This window comes from Acanthochromis polyacanthus, chromosome 10 (genome assembly GCF_021347895.1).
Source record: "Acanthochromis polyacanthus isolate Apoly-LR-REF ecotype Palm Island chromosome 10, KAUST_Apoly_ChrSc, whole genome shotgun sequence".
NCBI classification, from domain to species: domain Eukaryota; kingdom Metazoa; phylum Chordata; class Actinopteri; family Pomacentridae; genus Acanthochromis; species Acanthochromis polyacanthus.
In genome coordinates, this window is record NC_067122.1 from 36410671 (window position 1) to 36431570 (window position 20900).

Below are 20900 nucleotides of genomic sequence, written 5' to 3' on the forward strand. Positions count from 1 at the left end.
ATCTGATGACTGGTGGGACGTGCATGTGGATGTCTTGGATCTTTATTTCAAACATTGAGCTGGCTTCTCAGCACTTGTCTGACTTTCTGAAGATGTTCACCTGTTGTTGACCTCCTTAGATCCTCATCACTGAGCCAATTGAACACTGAGATGTCCAGGTACTCAGGTTTATGGGTTCTGTAAAGCATCTTGAGACAGTTTGAATTGTAATTGGCACAATATAAATAAAATTGAATTGAACTGAATTACTTATATTTGTCCTGCCTTCTGGTATTACAGCCTTCTGGGATGTATGAAGGATCTTATTCCTACCGTTGATCTGTTATATTCTACAGCAGTATTTGTTCAGTTTCTTGTTACTACAGAAAGTCTTTCCATATACTACTCACCAACTTGATAGTTAGTGGTTTTAATGATGCCGTTAAATTCTATTTGACGTTTAAAATGAGACCCCATAAACGAGCCATCTTCCCATCTCATCTTCTCTGCCCACTTGGTCTTCGAATCAGGAAAGTCAGGCTCCTCACATTTTACAGAGGGACACAAGGACAAAGCAATGCTACTATCATGTTATAGATATAGTGTACATGCTGCTAAAATGTCCTTGATGCAGATTCAGCAGAAATCAGATTTAATTGTTGGTTGTGGCTGATGGTCTTTGTACTGCTGGTGGAACTAATAATTCAGAAACATACATATTCCCAGTAGTATTAGTTCTAATCATAAAGCATTGAAGTTACTTTCTTTCAAAAATTCTGCATTTCATTTGAATACGTATCCATTAAAAATGAGCTATCTGCTGCTCAAAGTCAAGTCCAGCATGTTTTCCTTTTAAAGGCCCAACATGGAGCTTTTTATTCACTGGAAGAATTTTACATGGGAATGGATAATGAGCCTTTTCACAACTTCCAAACTCTCGTCTGCGTGCCGGGACTGTTCAGAAAGGGAAGGGAAGGCTCTCACATCGGCCGTCTTGATCACAGCGCCAGTCCGCATGTAGAAGTCGATAACGGCGGTTCCAGCGCTCACGCTCCATTAGCTGTGTTTCTCTGCAGCTGTCTCAACACTCCTCTGAAACGTCACACAGAATAAATGCAGCGTGTTGTAGCTCTCTGCACTTCAACGCTTATTTTCAGTACAGTAATTTTCAAAAGTGATACGTTAAAAGTCACTTTTGTATTCTGCTCAGGTCACATGTGCCCATTGGGGCTAATGGACATTTATTTCTGGACTGTGTGTGTGTGTGTGTGTGTGTGTGTGTGTGTGTGTGTACTTGTTTCTGCTATACCGGTGGGGACTTTGACCTGACTATTTGCTATAAAGGTGGGGACTTGTCTTACGGTGGGGACCTAAAATGAGGTCCCCACGGGTGGCAACACCGTTTTCTTGGCCATATTGTTGTTAATAAAAAATGTAAAAGTGCAAAAACGTTTGTTTAGGGTTAGGCATTGATTTGGTGATGGTTAAGGTTAGGGTTAGGGTAAGGAGTTAGATATGAATGGGAGTCAATGGTAAGTCCCCACCGGTATAGAAAAACAAACGTGTGTGTGTGTGTGTGTGTGTGTGCGCGCTAACCTATATCTCTGAGAGCTTATTTGACTGCATGGTTACCTATGGCAATTAAAGCTATAAATCTAAGCTGTCAGTGTGTTGTCTCTACACCAAGGACACACCACACAAACACACACACACACGGTCTTGCATATCTGAAGGCCTGCAAATAGGCTTTCCACCTCCTTACTCATTTATGGAAATACTTAATTAGACAGGATTTATGTCTGGCAGAAAATACACTTTAATTTCTAGTTTAACAGCAGACTCCTTCATTCTTCTCGTTTCTCTCACACACTCTGAAGTCAGTCTCCCTTTTTTTCCATCATCACACACGACTTCTCCTCTCCCCTCTTGAATTCTAATGTGCGGCTACATTCAATGAATTAATCATGCATGGTGAAGTAGGCTAATAGTTGCTATGATGTAGAAATAAGAGTTCATTAGTGCTAATAAGAAGACTCGCCTGCTTCTTATAATGTACATCAAGGCCACTCAAAGGCTGTTATTTATAAAAGAGTGTAAAATTCCTTTTGTGCTCTTATTATAAGAGTGCACATTGTGTTTTTATGATTTAAAAATGCTTTCTTTTGTTACCTTTACTTAATAGGAAACTCTATCATGCAGTGTCAGAGTAAAGTTTGATGTATTCTTGCAGCTGATTTTAATAAAACGGAAAGAAGACGGCGAGGGCAGCAGGATCACTTTTTCAAACAGATTTTAATCCATATTTCAGAGACATTAAATATTTAAAAACAATGGAACTGCGTCACAACTTCTGATCATCACATAGAACAACTTCATTATAAAAAGAACAATAGAAAAGGCCAAAAGATCGCACTGATAGAAACAGAAAAACAGCTGAAGATGTGCAACACATTTTAAAAATACAATGCAACCCATGTTGGACAGGTGTGTTAGTTTGTCTTTACAATGTTGTGTTTACGCAGTGATGTACGTCAGATCCACAGACCGCTGTGTCGGGTTGGATCAGAGGCACTGTGTTGCTGCTGTACTCAGAACCACCAAAATGTGGCTTGAAATGAGTAAATGGAATCGTATTTGGGTGCCCAACAGGTTCTGCCCAACATTTTAACATTATAAAAACAGATTTGGACTCTTCTGTGTAATTGCTGTAACCAAATCCGACTATCCCCATGAATACTGTGAGTCTGGATGCTTTATGGCACTAATCAGGAAAAGGGTGCTGCTCCTGCTGAGGACTACTGAGGCTCCACAAGCCATAAGATGTTACCACAGTCCCAGTTTTTCAGATAATTATACCAATGAATCTCAAGCAATTTCACTATTATGGTTTGATGCCTAAAAACTGCTACATCTCACACTTCTGAAGATTCATTATTAAGAGTTGTGGAGCAGAATCCAACCAGCACCGCAGGGAACCGAACGACTGATAACCTTAAAGAAACTTGTGTTTAATGGGTCGGTTTCACTCGGTCTGTTTTGATTTCCCACATGATTTAATGCTGCAGGAGGGAAGCAAAGTGGCAATCACAGAAATACACGAGACAGTGAATGCTCCGTGGTGGAAGTTAACGTGATTTCAAAAGGAATATGGTATAACTGATTGGTTGGAATTACAATTCTGCTTTTTTTTTAGCTGTTTACTGTAAAATAGGGAGCAAGTTGACAAATTTTATGAAAACACAGCTGATATGTGATGAATAAGATGCTGATTAAATGAGAAGCAGCTTCACTGTAGGATAAGCAGTATTTGTTTTCTACTACAACAGGTTTAAAGGCAGAGTTAGCATTCGAGGGAATGTTCTTGATTATTTTATATGTATATAGTGTTAAATATGGAACCAGAACCAGGAGGTTTGTAGCTTAGCTTAGCATAAAGACAAGACCTGTTCTGTCCAAAGTTTAAAAGTCTGACCATCAATGCTGCTAATTGACAAACTGTATCAGGCTTATTTATGTGGATGAATGACGATTATGCGTACACATTAAAAAGACAAGCAAGACACACCTTGTTAAATTGTGACTTTTTGGGTGGTTTCCATATTAAGGGATGTCTGCATGTAGCATAATATTTAATTAATTAAATGTTGACATAATGTTAATAATACACAAATGATCAGAGTTGTAATGCTGCAGGAGTGTACCTGAACTTTACTGCCACTTAATTTTTCTCCAAGTAAGGTAAGTGAATATTTGCAGTTTGCATGATCCATGATGACATTAAACCAAAAAACATATTAAAATCCAAACATTACTAAAAGGTAAAAGCAAGAGAACCAATACAAAAGTGACCAAAGCTGATTTTTTAAAATCTCGTTTATATGTTAACTATTACGGGATAAAAGGCAGAAAACGATCCTTCTGTTTTAAAAAACAATAAAACAACTCTAAACTTATTTGAAGCTCCTATTTATACCTTAGTTGTCACTAATAATGCTAGAATTCATAATTGTTGGGGTTTTAAGTCGGGTTGCAACACATTCATTTATATAAAAAAATGGTTTAATAATTGGTCATTTAACTGATAACACTGAGACAACATTGATGTAACCCTTTTCATGCTGTTTTTTGTAAATAACTGAGTTGCAGCTGGCTGTTCATTCCTCCATATGGCATTGCCATTTTTAGCATTTGTTCATTAGTTATTGATAATCAGAAATCACAACACTGTAGAATGTGTCCATTTAATGTAGATGTATCTACAAACAAAATGACCTTGTTCTGAACTCAGGTGTGTGTTATATATGTGTACGTTATGAATGGATACCAAATCACGTGACCTAAATATGTAGCGGGTGGAACTGATGGGACTCAGAAACATCCCCAGAATTTAATCAATTACTCCTTGTATCATTTCTGATGGATAAGTCCTGATAAGTCTGCAGTGGTCGATCTGTAGTAGGATAACAGTCATGTGATCATCAGCAGGCAGCTGATATAGTGTTCACTTGTTGTCATGGTTACAGTGACAGTGTACCGCTATCTAGCAATGATACAGAAATCTTTAACAAATCCATGGATCCAGACTATAAGCTGCATCACTGTCAAAATCTAATCAGTTGATCCTTGTTTCATTTCTGACCTTCCCTGAAAATTTCATCCAAATCCGTCAGACTGTTTTTGAGTAATGTTGCGAACAGACAGACAGATATATGCTGATCCGACGCATTCCTTGGCGGAGTAACAATACATTTAACCCATAACAGTTTGTCTAATTTTATGTAGCTATTATGGCAATACAGGCATCGTGAATTCTTTTGGTCATGACTTGACAGTCGGAATACAAACTTTGAACAGAGGGAGGTGAGCAGGTTCTACTGGCTTTCTAGCTGTATGCTAAGCTAGGCTAAAGGCCTCCTGGTTCCACATCCAAGCTTTCATTCACAAAATCCAGAGTGCTGAACTCTTCCTTTTACTTGCTCTGCAAACAAAGACATGTAGACAGAGCTACAGTGATTTAGTTGCAGGGCTTATTCACCAAGTTGGTGAATTCTATGACAACACTAGTTTATTTTCTCAGGAACAAATTGAAAGGGACTTGTTGGTTAAATATAAATAATCATAAATTAAGAAACATTATGTAACATTTAGCACTTATTTTCTACAAGCGAACAGTGTGGTGGTGAGAGCGTATTATGGTCTGCTTCCAGTGACCTCAGCAAATGGTTATTTATTACAGAATAGTCTTTTATATTTCTAACACTGTTGCATGATGCTGATTGTACAACTAAGGACAGTTGAATATAAAAAACAAACAAGACAAAAGTGTCTTTCTGATAGATTATAGGAATTTTCAAAGAAAGAAACCAAACTCTTTATTATCCTTGTAAATACTGTTAATTCATTTACTGTATTAGCCTGTTCTGGTAATTTCCAAAGCAATCAAAGAGTATCTGAGATTCTGTGAAATGCAAACAAATATTCGAGACACTCATCACAACTGGAGAGATTATCCGTGTATTATCAGCTTGCTTCCATCTGTTGTCAAAAAATAAATCAGTCTGTTTATCTCTCTATTGTCATCACAACAGCAGTGATGTTGTTTCTCTGTCGCTGCTGCCTTTGATAAACAAGTTGACAACTGTGATAATGCAACAGGAGCTAATGGGATATTTAATAAGATGCCAGCAGAACAACAGGCCATGCTGAGGGAGTCTGCCTCCAAAATGTGTCAGAATATACCCACATATTGACATTGCATATAAATGAACTGTTGCATGAATTCAACATTTACTGCAGCCATCATGTGGCGTCGTAGTGGGATGAAACTGATGTCTCCCATGTCACCAATGCAATGGTTTTGACTTTTTACAGCATATTATTGTGTATTTTACCGCTGCATATAACCAAAAGAAGGGACCATTGAGTGAAATTAACAATAACCATATAGTAACATCACTGTTTCACCATAAAACAAAACGACACCAAACATCATTGAATTGGACTGAGCAACACTGTGGATCAACTACTGACTGCTGATGACTGAGGTCAAACAGAAACAGATTGTGGGTTTTGTGTGTTGGCTGTCGTAGAAGTTGATTGGCTCATTGGGACATTCCAAATTTGGCTTCATGACCTCAAACAATTAAAAAAAAAAAAACATCTTTAAAAGGCATTTTTGCTGAACAACAGGAAGGAGTTTGGACTGTTGTCCAGAAATGTCACTAGTAAACATTTTCAGGAGTTCAGATGAAGAAACATGAGTCCATTTTAACAGAATAGTTGACAAGTTTGCTTTCTGGCTGAGAGTTAGACAACAACATTGATACCAGTCTGTACTGTAGTGTATCGATGGAGCTCGCTGTAGGTCAATACTTACTTTTGGTCTCTGTTCTTTTAATAGGTGTTCCAATGTATGCTTTTTGACTGTTGACAACTTAAATTGTTCTATGAGTTCATGTGTAGGTGTGGCTCCACTGCTGCTGTAAGGTCTACCATTAGCAGCCACTTAACCTAGCTTAGCATGAAGACTACAAACTAGGGGAAACAGCTAGCTTAGTTCTGTCCAAAGTTAACAACATGTGACTACTGCTTCCCAGAAGCCTACTTATTAAGACATTATGTTATTATTTAGGCTGTACAAAAACATTTATTGTGCCCAGACAAGAAACAATCTATAACCCCCTCCAAATGTGTCCTTTATACATTTTATATGTTTTTGGACATAATAAACAAGCTACATACAATGTGTTTTATCAGAGAGTGTTGGACACATCTGGCTACCTTCGGATGGAGCCAAACTCGTTGTTTCAGCATCCCCAGCATTTATGCTAAGCTAACCTAACTAGCTGCTAGCTCTAGCTACGTATTTAATGCACAGACATGAACGCTGTATCTTACTCTCAGCGAGAAATAAGCAGAAATAGTGTAATTACCAAAATATCTAATTTTTTACTGAAGGTTTTGCGTTGTTTTTGAGTATGAGATTATTAGCTTTAGGGGACATGTCCACCAATGTGTTTTTGGCCAGCTGGTAGTGCTTTTAAATGTTTTGGATGTACAGTTTTGTTTTGTTTTTTGGTTTGTTTTTTCAGCTGAGACATTTTGGTTGCTATAATATGGAATATTTGTGGAAATAAAATACTGCATGTAGTTCAAAAATCTGCAGATAGTTTGTGTTATCAAATGTATGAATGTAAGTACAATAGAGAGGACAGTCTATTTAACTGTAAAAAAATTAGCATGCTGCTGACATTTTTAGCGAAATGTAAATCTTGCAGACCATTATGACCATTTAATAATCTGTATCTCATTATCATTCTGCTATAGGAAGGATAAAGCCTAGTTGTATTTCTTTAAAGCGATACAATAGTTCAAGCCCAGGATACAGTGATGGTGCCCCTACAAAGTAATAACTGGGGAACTGATTTAGTGAAGCATTTGGATGCAGGCAGCCGAACACTGCGATTAAAACGGCCACTTCAAAAAATAAACCAGCGGGTCTGCCTTACTGCATGATCCAAATGCTCAGCAAAATTTGGTGTTTTTACTGTGTACATTGATCCTCAGAGGTGTTTGTTGTTGTTTCTCCAAAGCAAATGATTTAGAAAATAGTAACATGCAGATAGTGGAAGTGCAAATGATTAAAAACCATCTGCTGGCCTCAGGAGAATCACTTTGGTGGACACGTCCTGTCAGTGTTGTTCACTTAAAGCGGCTTCGTGTTTCCAGGTGAAGGCGAACATTCACACTGAAAATGACTTGTGCAACAAGAAATACATTGACTGTTTTTTTTCTTTTTTCAAAATGGACACAAGTAGTTCTTGGTCTGAAGCTATCATTTATTGCATGCGATGACTTTAAAATTTCAGGCATTTCAGACAAACCCATTCTTGCTCAAATCATTAAAAAAAAGAAAAGCAACTGATTACAGCAACTGATGCAAATTTGACACTTTAAATCACACGTTTTTTTCTTAAAGCCAAACCCTGGTGTCATCATAAACGCCAGTAAAAAGCTTATGGAAACATTTGATTTTACGAAAAACAATCTCATATTTATACCAATATGGTATGGAAAATCATTTAGATTCATTCTTTGTTTTTAAATAAATAGAGCAATTCCCACCGGACACAAATAGAGGCACTTGAGTTTCTTTTTTTTTTCTTTTTTCTTTTTGTCAAAGTGAAAATTACTTTTCACATCCGCATTGTCTTCCATACACATTCAGCGATGGTCAAATGATCCAAAACTTAAAAACTCATGCTTGATGTGCTGGATTTACAGAGACCGCTACAATAAAGGGATTTTAAATCTTTACAGCACATGTGAAGATTTCAGAGAATTCACTTAGAAACTGTGAAGACTCTTGTTTTAATGTGCCACAAAGAGGTAAAAACACATTATTTTTGGTGCTGTGTAAATGCAGCCATAGCCTGTGCATGGACACACACACACACACACACACACACACACACACACACACACACACACACACGCATAGATCCCTATTTTCTTGTTTCTTCATTCATTCACACTGACTCATTCACAAGAGACTAAAAAACAAAAAAACAAACACTGTTTTCAGGAGTCACAGTCTGTACATTATGGTACACACACATCGTTATTGTTCCGTCAGGTAATGATTTAAATAGACTTGACAATCAGCTGTACACGTATACACACTAACAACACAACACAACAAATGTTGGGAAACCACTATAAGATACCCAGCAGTTGATTTGATCTCATTAAGTGCTGTACAAAGTCGCAGATTTTACTTTGACATCAGGGCAGAAAAGCCGATGTGAGATTCTCACCCTGTTTACTTGCTCTGCACGTGGGTGGGGGCTTAATTAGAGCCAAATCATACTGAATCTTGTAGTTTTTTCCCCCCGAAAGTGTTTGACGCCTCAGTGGGTGGGTTACTATGGGAACTAGAACTGAGTGGAATTTCACGAAAGCCCATAACCAGCAAGAGGAGAACCAGAAAAGTGCTTTATTTGACTTAAGAAAAGGTTAGTTTGTGGGACCAGTAAGCTGACTGCTTGTTCTTCTGACCAGGTTCTACTTAAACAAAAAGCTCATCTGACTCTTACAGACGTTCAGGTCCATGTCCTGAACAGAGTGGTACCAACACGTCTGATCACATTAGTAATGCTACTTTTAGACTGTCCTTTTTAGGAACAGTCTGGCGTTGTCCACATGCACATGGGTATTACATAAAAAGTAGCTAGCTCTGTGTGTTTTGTCCACAAGTAAACACAGTTTCAGGTCACTGAAAAGGGCCATTTTGTAAAAGTTTAAGATATTTGGAAATTCCATTTGTGGTGTAGACAGGAAAGGATGAGTTTTAGCTTGCAAGAGTCTGAGTTTGACGATTGAGACGATTTTACTTGCTGTCCCTCGTTCCAAGTATAAACCCGAGGTGCCTGTGCTTTCCAAGCTTTTGCACCAAAACTGTGGAATGCTCTTCCTCTACAGCAGAGATTGGTCAACTCCTGTGGAGCTTTTATGAGGCAGCTGAAAACGTTTTTGTTGACCTGTAACTGCTTTATTTTATTTATTGTTTTGATGCACTGTAATTTAGCTGCTGCTCCTCTGTTTAAACAGTTTAATACCTTTAGCATTATTCTTTTTGTTTTTATCCTTGTTTTACTTAGGTTGTAAAGCACCTTGTGATTTTATATCTGTGAAAGGCACTATATAAATACATTTTACTTACTTACTCATGATTTTGTATAATGGTGGCCAAAGTAGTGCTGGGGCTAACCATGCTAACAGGACAATTGATTTGATTATGCATAAATATACATTTAGGTAAAATACTTTGTATTCCAGAGTATGCAAGGGTTCACAAGGGTCCATGTAAAACAAATTTTGTTACCAGGTCCAACTTGCAATAGCCACACGTAGGTAACTGTCTGAGGACAGAACCGTTCATGCTCTGCAGAAGTAACAGTGTGATAGCTCCATGTGGAGGTCTGTAAGGGGGTAAAATCAAGGCCTTACTCTTACATTGCACATCATAACTATGCATTATTTGGCAAAGAACAGCCTGTGGTTAGCCTACTGGAAAGTGTAATCGATTTTTTCAGGCTTCTGATCGGTCTGTACATACAGCGCCCTTCATAATTATTGGCACCCCTGGTTAAGATGTGTTGAAAGCCTTAAAATCAATTCAATTTTTATTGCAGAAGCATACTCTCACACTGAAAAATGTATTATAGGAGAAGCTTAGGTGCTGTTTTGTTGGCAAAAGGGGGTTGTACAAAGTAATAAAATCAGGGTTGCTAATAATTGTGGCACACATTATTTGATGTAAAATAATTATTTCTTAATGTGTGATTTTTTTTGTCCCCACTGAATAAATTCACTTGAATTAAAGGTTGGATTTCCCTCTTTTTTCATTGTTGTTCTATATTATTTAGAAAAAACTGAATTAATTAGAAGCTAAAGAACACATCTTAACCAGGGGTGCCAACAATTATGGAGGGCGTTGTAATAAACTTTACTGCTTGTCTTGTACCTCTGCTTAGATGGGAAACTACATTTTGTTGTCTTAGTACTTGTGCAATGACGGTAAAGATGATCGTATTGAACCTAATGTGTTTTAGCATTAGAATGTGGACTCAGATTTGCGGAGGAAAGAGATTTTTGATAAATGCTCCTGCACATGTGGACCAGGCCTCAGATGGCTGCTGCATTGGCTTCAATCATCAAACAAAGAGAAGGAAATTGGGTAATGCTTTAGATCACAAATGACAAGGGAATAAGAGCCTGAAAATAAATGACACTGTAAATAAGTGTTAACCAGCAGCCTTTAAGTCCTAACAGCTGTGTCTTATAAAGGATTAAAACTACATTTTTTTTCTAATATCAGTTTTAATCACCAGTTTGATTTAATCTAACTTTGCTGCTCCCCAGGGCTTTATGTTAACTTTGCAAACGTACACAACTGTCTCACAGCCGTAGCTTCAAAGGCACAACTTTCCCTTTAATAATAATAACAAACACCATATTTACCCACTTTTTACAGTGCATGTTTCCAGTATCATAACTTCACTACAGCTAGTTTCACTGCAGCGTCGGTGCCGTTACAGGGTTTTTCCTGCTCCAAATGAGTCTTTGGGGGGTGATTGCACACAACAGCAAGCATGATTTGTCCCCATACGGTAACAGCAGTGCGTCTGTGTTGTCTTATTTGACAGAAATTTATGCATTTTCTTGTTATTTATGAACCCTTGAAAACTAATAAAATGTGCAATATTGTTAAGTAAATGAAACTCCAATTAACTTTTATCCTCAATTCTTATCATTTTGGTGATTTTTCTTTGGTGCTGACAGAAATATCTTTGGAGGATCACCAAAACTATTTCTCATTTGCAGGAAAAAACACTGTGGTACTCCTTTTCTTGGATGTTTCCTGTCTTTCTACCCAGTAACAACACTACTGTCTGTCATTATTTAATATAAATTTAGCATATAAGTGCAGTGTCATTTATTTCTTGCTCTTTACCACACACTTGTTTCTCCTTATTCTTTATCCTCTTGTGTTTTTCCTCTATGGTTACAGATTTGATCCAGAATAAGTACCCAAAAAAGTGTTTTCTTACTACACCATAAGTAGTAGTTTATATTTACACTGTAATCTGTGGGATACAATCTAAAGCACTGTCAAATTTTTGTATTTCTTACGTTTAATGATAATAAAGCTCATTTATATTGAGACAAGACCAAGAAAAATGTATTAAGAGTCAGGTGAGGTATTTGAATAAACTGATGGTAACCTGGAAGGTCATCAACTTAGGGAGCAAATCTAAATGTAAAAATGTCAAATTTGACAGATTTGGCCATAATTCTTTCCACGCAGCAGCTTCTGGTTGTCAGCTTGTTTCTGAGGCTTCGTCTCTAAAGACAGAAGATGGACTGAAATAGAAGCAGAACGCTGATTCAACCTCCATTAATTCAGCTCTTGTGGTTTTAGCCGAGCCTCTTCCTTTACTAGTGTGGTCCTTATCTAATGGATTGGACCGGTACTATTCCACTCGGATCAATAGCAGCCTGAGGCTTTAATTCTAGTCCCAATCACCGGCACATTTCTGGTCCACTGCTGGAGGAGATGAGCCCCGGTTGAGCTCTTTTCCTACATTCAGCCTCCTTAATCACACCAGCCTCTCACTTATCTTTTTGAAAATGATCCCGTCTTAGTAAAACCTTTCTACCTTTCTATTCAGGGACACAGGATGGTTAGGAGCACAGCATTGTCCCTTCAGCATTTAAAGCTACCAGCACTGACAAACTGTTGCTCCAAAACAAGCAGCATCAGCCAGATTTTTAATACACTAATTTGTATTTTGTGATTCCCAGCTGAAATTCCCAAACTTATTCACTGCTCAGTCCTAATTGCTGGTGAATTTCAGTCCAATTTATCCACCCAGTGTTTGCCATTACATTACCATGCGTGGCGTCGGGTCATTTGAAGGATCCCAGTGGGAACCGAAGCATCGTCCAGAGTCTCATCTCACTCGTTATCCCAGTTCTAGCTCCCAGGCCCGTTTCTCTTTTGAAAATGTTGGCTCTGGTCCAGTCTTTACAGCAGGTGAGCCTCTATGCGGAGCCAGTGCAGTCCTTGCCTGATGTAGCGGACCAGCTCCGTCATGCTGCTCTGCTGACTCAACGGCTCCATCACAGAGTCCAGCTCCTGGAAGAAGTCTACAGGAGGGAGAGGCAGAGTTACTAAGGGTTAGAGTATCTGAAGGGAAACACACAGCTACAGCTGGAGGTTTTCTGATGGCACTGTGGGGAACGACAGGCAGGTGAGTTATTACTCTGCCAAGGAAGTTATGAGACGATTGCTGCTGGTTTGTCCCTCTGTTCGCAACATTACTAAAAAACAGACCAACAGATGTGGGTGAAATTTTCAGGGAAGGTCAGAAATGACACGAAGACCAATTGATTAGATTCTGGCAGTGATGCAGCTTATAGTCTGGATCTACGGATTTGTTAAAGATTTCTGTATCATTGTGAGGTAGCAGCACGGCGTCACTGTAACCATGACAACAAGTGAACACTACATCAGCTGCCTGCTGATGAGCACATGATTGTGATCCTACTACAAATCCACCACTGAAGACGATGAATTGTTTAAAGATTTCATCCATTGAAATTGATACGACTGAGCAGCCTTGGTGGAGTACTGCTCTCTCTGAGTGCTCTTCTTGTTTATTACATTAATTAGATTGAGCTTAGTACTTTCTACAAGCCACGGATGCCTCTTGTTTGAGCAGTAACCTCATGATAAGAAGAAAAAGTACTTTTTCCAGAGAGATGAATAGTTAAGCATAGTATATGGGTCATTTCACAATTGCAGGACATTTTACGTCCCACAAATCAAATTTCAATGTACAAAACACTAAAATATGCAGCTGTTGTGTAAATTTACTTGTCCTGAGATCAAATCTAAAAAAAAAACTAGAAGAAAAGAATGTTTGAAAATATTTTAAAAATACTCAATAAGTTTGCAGTTCCTCCTAAAATGCCATTTTTATCCCGCTGATGACCAAATTGAATCTCAAGTAAAACAGTTAAAATGAAATTTAAATGTCCTTTTTTTCTTTTCATTTTTGTCTTTTGCTATTGTGAGAACATTTTATTGAATCTACATCATATTTTAAATAGTAATTATTGTGTATGGAGCGTGTGTCCCACAACAATCCTGTTAGCATGACTTTTTTAGCTGGTAGAAGGAGAAAACAGTTCCTTTATTGTCCTTTTCCTTTATTGTCTCTGCTCATTTGTATTCTCTTTCATTTATAATGCAATTGTATATTTAATTTCACTCTATATGTGCAGCACTGTGCAAAGGTTAGTTAGTATTTATCAGTTATCTTCATATTCACAGCAGTAAAATGAAAGAAAAAAAAACTATACATCAGTTCCACTTTCCATAGTTTTTCTGTGGATTTAGTCTGTTGATTAAAAATTAAACTGCTGGAATTTACATCATCAAGCAGTTTTCCAAAAGAACGGGTACAGCAAAGCTATGTCCTCTCTTCTGTTTTTCATATTTTCATAACATTGTTCACAATCTTGAATCTTTCACTGTATCTCATGCAACCCTGTTATGCAAATTATCAGGAAAAGACAATAAAAAAACAAAACATTTTTCTGGGCTTTTTTTCTATCAGTCAGTTTGTCCTCTTGGTCAGTAACAGCTAGCTAAATATCTAGTTTCTACTTCTGAGAAAAAGCTAACATTAGCATGGATTAGCATCCCTGTTACTGTGATCAGAGTAGGGTTAGCAAACAACACATAAAACATGGAATAAAAATGGTACCATTGATGTGTAAGCTGAGCCAATAAAGCCTTTGACAGTTTATTACTTATTATTGATGAATATGGAGTAGAAAACTGCAAAAGAGAAGGTTTTCTTTTCAAAAATTTTGGAGCCCAAATGTCCTCCAGTTCTGGAATGAGCATCAATAGTTTCACTTCTTATCTATCACATCAGGGAGGCGTCTGATTGGTTCCAAATTCATCCCGATGATCCTAAATGTGCAGCAACAGTCATAAAGATCTACATTTTGCCACACGAAGACCAAAGATTCCTGAAATAGATGGTTTAACCTCCACAGAGCTCTGATCTCAACATCACGGACTCACTCTGAGATCTCATGAAGCGACAGAAGAACACGAATACAGAATAAATCCACAGCAGAACTGTGGAAAGTGGAGCTGATGTACAGTTTTTTTCTCTCATTTTACTGCAGTGAATATGAAGATAACTGATAAATACTAACTAACCTTTGCACAGTGCTGCACATATAGAGTGATATACACAGATGTATTATAAATGAAAGAGAATACAAATGAGCAGAGACAATAAAGGAAAAGGAAGATGCAAGTTTTGCAGCAACTACCTGTACAGAATGGTGCATCTACTGGCTGTTTTCCACTCCAGGAACTTGCAGATTGTTTTTGGGTGGCCTGAACATTTGTGTGGTTTTTTAACTGTAAGAACTCACGCTGTAGGGAACCAGAGCAGGTAATGTACATGACCTTGTGTAGGTCTCAGTGCCAATTGGTTCAGACAAGACAAATGTATTTTGGATAAACTTGGAGAGGACAACTAGCATATACTTTTTTCTGTCTCCTCATCAAGCTACCGTCTTCTCCAATGACCCCAGAACTCCTTCTGCATTGTTATTATTTATTGTTATACTGTATGATTTTTAATATTCTTTTTTAGAAGTACCAGAACGATAACTTTATTTTCCTTGTATGTTAACTTGGTTCTTTTTCTTTTTCTTCCTAAATGCAACATGTGTGAGCTACTGGATATCTTGTCTATCGATGTAAAATTCACAGCAAACCTCCATTTGTCTATTTCCTTACTGGTCATAAAACTGGAGTTACATCCAGAAATTGTATTTTTTGTTGTTTTGACACATTTGGAGTTAACTTTGAAGGAGTCAGATCCTACAGTGCAATGGAAGCACAAAAGCTGAAAGGGCTAAATGTGGCTCTGTTTCTGTTCCTGCAGTGGAAAGCTGCCCTATGCTACTATAGTACTAAACACTGTATAGATGGACAAGTAGATTTATGAAACACCAATCTCTTGGCTTTATCTTATATGTGATGTCACACTTTTGACTGAGTATTTAATGTTCTTTACATGTGAAGAAAACAGTTGGAAAAAGCATTCTACCTCAATTCTTATACTCTTCTAACGTTGCAGTTGGTTTCAGCTCACAAACTTGTCCTTTTCTTTCTTACTGATGTGAATCAGCTGCATCTTTATAATATTCCGCTGCCTACTCTGCGTGGCTGCGACCTACAGCCGGTTCATAAAAGCTTTTCTATTATGCTCCTCCAAACGCCTGCTGTCAGGTGGGTGTTAAAACACCTCTGGAGCAGAACTTTTTACTATTGCAGCAGAAAAGGCAGCAGGTAAGTGCGAGCTGCGGTTCACACTGTGGTAGAAAATGACAGAAACCACAGACCTCAGGTGGAGACCACAGCAGAAGAGATTTATGACTAACCATGTTTCCAGATGTTACAAATGTGAACTCATGATCAGTCAACAGAGCTGATTGATTTTCATCCTTTTTCCCTCCGTATGTGGGCGTCCATCTGAAAGTACGCATAAAGTCAGTGCAGTCCTACCTTGGCTGTCGGTGGCCAGCCGGTCAGCCGTCTCCCAGTGTTCGTAGCTCCGCAGGATGTTGTTGGTGATGTTGACGTGACTGGCGGCCATGTGGTGGATCCTCTGGGGGATCGCCACGCTGCCTGCCGACCCTGGTGCTCCTCCGGATCCCCCTCCTGCTCCCCCTCCTCCACTGCTGGCTGGAGACGGGCTGAGAGAGAGGGGAGATGGAGTCCCGTTGACCCTGAAAACACACAACACCAGTCAGTCCAGGTGACATGAAGGGGACTAAACAGGGAGGCTGTGTGGGCTGGAGGGGCTTTTGGAGTTAAAACATGAAGACAAAGTGTTCAGGTGTTACATTCTTTTCTGAACAGCCTCAATGCTCTGTTTTCTTTATTTACGAGAATACGCCAAAAAATTCTTCACCTCAACAGAAAACGCCACAGGAGAAAGATTGTTCTTTGCAACACTGATCAACATAGTCTCCTTTAATTTCAGTGCACTTCATCCACCAATGTTCAAGCTTTACTACCCCTTTGCTGAAGAAAAACACATCTTGAACCCTCAGACTCTCCTCAAAAACATGCATGACCTTTTCATCATCCAGAAAATGACGAATACACAAGTAAGGTAACAGTGCAGGGCGGATGAGTAAAGTTCATGGAGCAACAGTTCAAAGCCTCATTTTCCTTCTTCTGCCACGTGATGCTGTGTGGAGCGACACACTGTTCTGGAGCATCAGCAGCCAGCTCCAAGCCTTCCTTTCCTTTTATTAACTGCTTGAAACATTTGACTTTTTGCAGACAGAGTTATAAGGTTTCATAGTAAATGATTAAGCCCCAAAATAGGAGTTATGTGTTTCCTGGTGATGGCAAGAACTTTGTAAAAGGCATAATAAGGCCACAGCTGGACTTGATGACCACACATTAAGCTAGTTAGCATTTAGCATTTGTCTGAAATCCCATTTTAAAATTAAGCACTGCAATATTCACTTCAGGGCTGCACAGTGGTATAGTGGTTAGCACTTTCGCCTTGCAGCAAGAAGATCCCTGGTTCAAATGGGATCTTTCTGCATGGAGTTTGCATGTTCTCCCTGTGCATGCGTGGGTTTTCTCCAGGTACTCTGGGTTCCTCTCACAGTCCAAAAATATGCTGAGGTTTATTGGCTACTCTAAGCTGTCAAAATAATCTTCTATCAATACATTAAGGGGCCAATGGGAAACAAAATCAAAACAAAAAAGAAACAACCTTATTTGTCCTCTTCAGGAAAGTAAAAGGTGGAAAGTCAAATATGTCACATGCCAGGAAGGTGCAAGCGATTTAGAGCGACATGATGCCAGCATTAACAATGTGATATTAATGCTAATTTTAATATGTTCTGTTGGCCACTAGGGGGCAGAGGGACAAGCTGTAAACACCACACTGACATATTAACAGAAATGCAGTAACATTCTCAGTAATTCCGATTGTCTTCCTGCTCGCCTGATACCTTAAAGCTGAGCTAGGCAGGTTTTCTACATGATAAAAATCCTATACTAACTATTCAGAATGTTGTAATTCACATGATGTGAGAGGAAACTAGACTTTTGTAGATCCTATTGACTCCATTTTCAGGCTTTAGAAAATCTATCCTGTGATGAGATATTTCATCAAATCACAGGGCTAAAATCTTTAGCCCTGTGAATCTTTTATCAAGTGAGTTTGCGTAAGCAGCAATTAAGTCCCATTACATGAGAAAAATGGAGGATTTTTGCTTGGGAGAGCAGGTTTGAATCCCACGAGAAGCTACAAATAGGTCCTGCTGTATATTTTGACATTCTGGTGTGTATATTTGGCATTTTCTGGATTTCTGCCTACTACAGCTTTAAAGTGCAGCATTCTTTGTCTCTCTATGACTTTTTATAGTCACACTTTTTAAGCTGCAGGTACAAATATCCATATTGAAATAGTGCTTTTAAGAGGGTAAAATTAAACCAAATCAGTTTCTTTGTGAGAACGATACAATCAAAAGAGTTTCATATTTTTTTATAATAATTTGATCAGATGTACATATAACCGCTTTAAACAGTGCACTTAGCTCTGTCGTTGGTTAGAACAACAAAAAAAAGAAACAAAGGCTTTAAATTGTTATATTACAGCTGCTGGTACAAACAGCGAAGAGCAGCTAAATTAACAATGATACAGTTTGTTGATCTTTATAATGGAGCACATTAATTATAGAGGAAATTAGTCAGGCAAAATAACAGTCTTTTGTTGTGGCTTTCACTTTACTGGGGACTGTTTCAAAAGTGAGGAAAGAGTTGTAATTTCAGGGCAGTAAAAACGCTAAACGTTTCTGATTTTCACTGTAACATTGCCGCTAAGCTGCTCTTCCTGTCCTGCTCGGCGCTGGCAGTGATGTAACATCTGTGATGTGGCCTTGACCCTCGCTCAACTTGTGCCTGATTCATGCACAAAAACACACTCACAACCACAGACACACACTCTGAGCTCCAGTCCTGCTGTTGTGCAGCGTCAGAGCTGTCCAAACTCATTAGCTTCACATCCTCTACGCCTCTCCTCCTTCATCCATCATCACTCCCTCCATCACTCCTCGCCTGGCACTCAGCAGCCCCTCCAGTCTTCTGCTTCTCACATCTACAACAAATCAATCCCTTTATTTGCTTCCTGAGGGGTTTGTTTGAGCAAGTGGCTGTCAGGGCTGGTGTGGTATTCTGCACCGGAGCTCCGGTGAATTATAAATTCTCAATTATGTGGGTGAATGGAGGCGGGTTGATGCTGAGCAGCGTGTTTGTACTCACTTCCCATTGGTCCTCCACGGAGACGGGGCTTGGTGGGAAGTCTTGGCTGAATTCTGGATCACAAAAACACACATTTGTTAAACCTCAGTGTTTAAGGCTCACCAGTGGTGGAAAAAGTACCAAACCTTGAGTAAAAGTACCAATACGAGAACCAAAAATAGAAGTTAAAGTCCTGCAAATAAAAGCTCACCAAAGTAAAGGTACAAAGGACTAAAAAAAAACATGTCATTAAAGAATAAAATTAACAGCAGTTGTTTTAGTGACTGAAAAATTAAGGATAAAACTGTCATTTCTTTCTCAGTTTTTTCTCTAATAATTTGAGTAATGTGTAAAGGGGTTTTCTACTGTTTTTAATCTGCTAGCTTGACTTGAAAAGCGTCTGGGAGCTGCTGTTGTCAGTATATACTGCATATTTAAATCATGTAATTCCTCATTTGCATATTCAAACTAACTAATTTCTGACAACTTGTAATCCATAAAACAACTGTCAACTCAGGATGTTTTATGGTCATATCTAATAATCTAAACGTTTTACCCTGAAGTAGTGCTTTCTAATAAAAATGTGTGAATTTTACAATAAATACCTCCGCAGGCTGTTTTCTCAAGATGAGATTCTTGTTCTACTCTGAGCCAGAAATCTCCACTTCAGCAGCACTTAGAGTCAACAAACTCTCCACTTTTATTCTTATTTGTGTTCTGAATGTTTGTACAGAGCCAGATTTAAAGATTTATGGAACATTTTATTCTTCAAAACACTGATTTTTTTGCTGGCTTTGAGGTGTCCACAATGCCCTCAATGAAAACCTTTAAACTTTATCATGTCAACTAAAGGAAACGATTATTTTAAGCTGGTTTTTATCCAGTGTTTAGATTCATATTTTGGAAGTTACTGCTATTTTGGACATTTTTAGACATTAATTACTTGAATTGTACATTTAAACATAGCATTTCAAAATTGTCCTGTTGTGAGTAATCGACAGTGGATGTTTGATGTTGGAGCATATTTTGTTTAATAACATGTCTTCTTACAGATATTTGAAAAGAACACGTCAGAAACAATCACCAGGGTGTTTACTGTACTACATTTAGTCTACTAGATATTATGCAAAATGGGGCATCTTTCATAAGATGCCCCATTTTGCCCCCCGTTTAGCCATATTTGCATATTTAAAGATAGTAGGCATATGTAACTTGTCAAGACAAATGAAAATGTAATGACAGCCATACCTAAAACACAACAGGAAGTCAGACATTTTGATTTATGTTTCATGTTTTGGATGATTTTGGAGCAATTTCTGCACATTTGCAAAAGCTACAAACTCAAACACGGTAACCCCGGGGCACTATGGAGCCATTTTGCCACATGCGTGTGCATTTTCCTTAAAATATAATATTTTTGGACTGTCCTTATGTGTGTGCAAATAATTTTCATGCGTTTTCAAATATGTTTAGGGCTTCAATAACGCATTTGTTTCATCTGAAGAAGGAAGGATAATAATAAGAAAAAGAGAAAACTCATGGGTTCCAATCGGGTCTTCGCATTATTCAGAGCTCATACCCTAATTAAACTGGTTTGATCCAATGCTCACAATTTTATTTGCACAATTTTCTTAGTTGCATATTTAAACAGAACATTTCAGAAAACTTGTAATACAAAAATAATCCTTGTCTTATTTTAAATAACGAAGAGGGAAAGTTTGATGTTGATAAAAATGTTACCATGTTCACCTGTATTGTCTCATCTTAATCCTCATCAAAGCAAAGATGCAAAAAAATGTGATTTTATGGAGGTGATGTACAGACTTTTTCCACATTTGGACGAAGCAAGACTCACTTCTTGCCTGGTTTCAATCATTCAGTTTATGTGAGGCAGTGCTGATGAAAAATAAATCAATAAAGCAACTGAAGTGGAAAAATTTTGCTACCTTTTAATTGCAATTTTTAATCAAAGTAGCAAGTTGTAATTTATGTT

At 38.2% G+C, this 20900-nt stretch overlaps 1 protein-coding gene across 2 annotated transcripts in view; it reads right to left on the reverse strand.

Moving 5' to 3' along the window:
* Positions 1 to 2252: 2252 nt before the first annotated feature.
* The window catches only part of aff2 (AF4/FMR2 family, member 2), a 241069-nt gene continuing 222421 nt past the window's right edge, over positions 2253 to 20900 (reverse strand). For both annotated transcript variants that reach the window (XM_051954950.1, XM_051954949.1), the window contains exons 24-26: positions 18929 to 18981; positions 16145 to 16368; positions 2253 to 12690 (exon numbers count right to left, since the gene is read on the reverse strand). In XM_051954950.1, the coding sequence (XP_051810910.1) occupies positions 12569 to 12690; positions 16145 to 16368; positions 18929 to 18981 (399 nt within the window). In that variant the 3' untranslated portion in view covers positions 2253 to 12568. The remainder of the gene's footprint in view (positions 12691 to 16144; positions 16369 to 18928; positions 18982 to 20900) is intronic.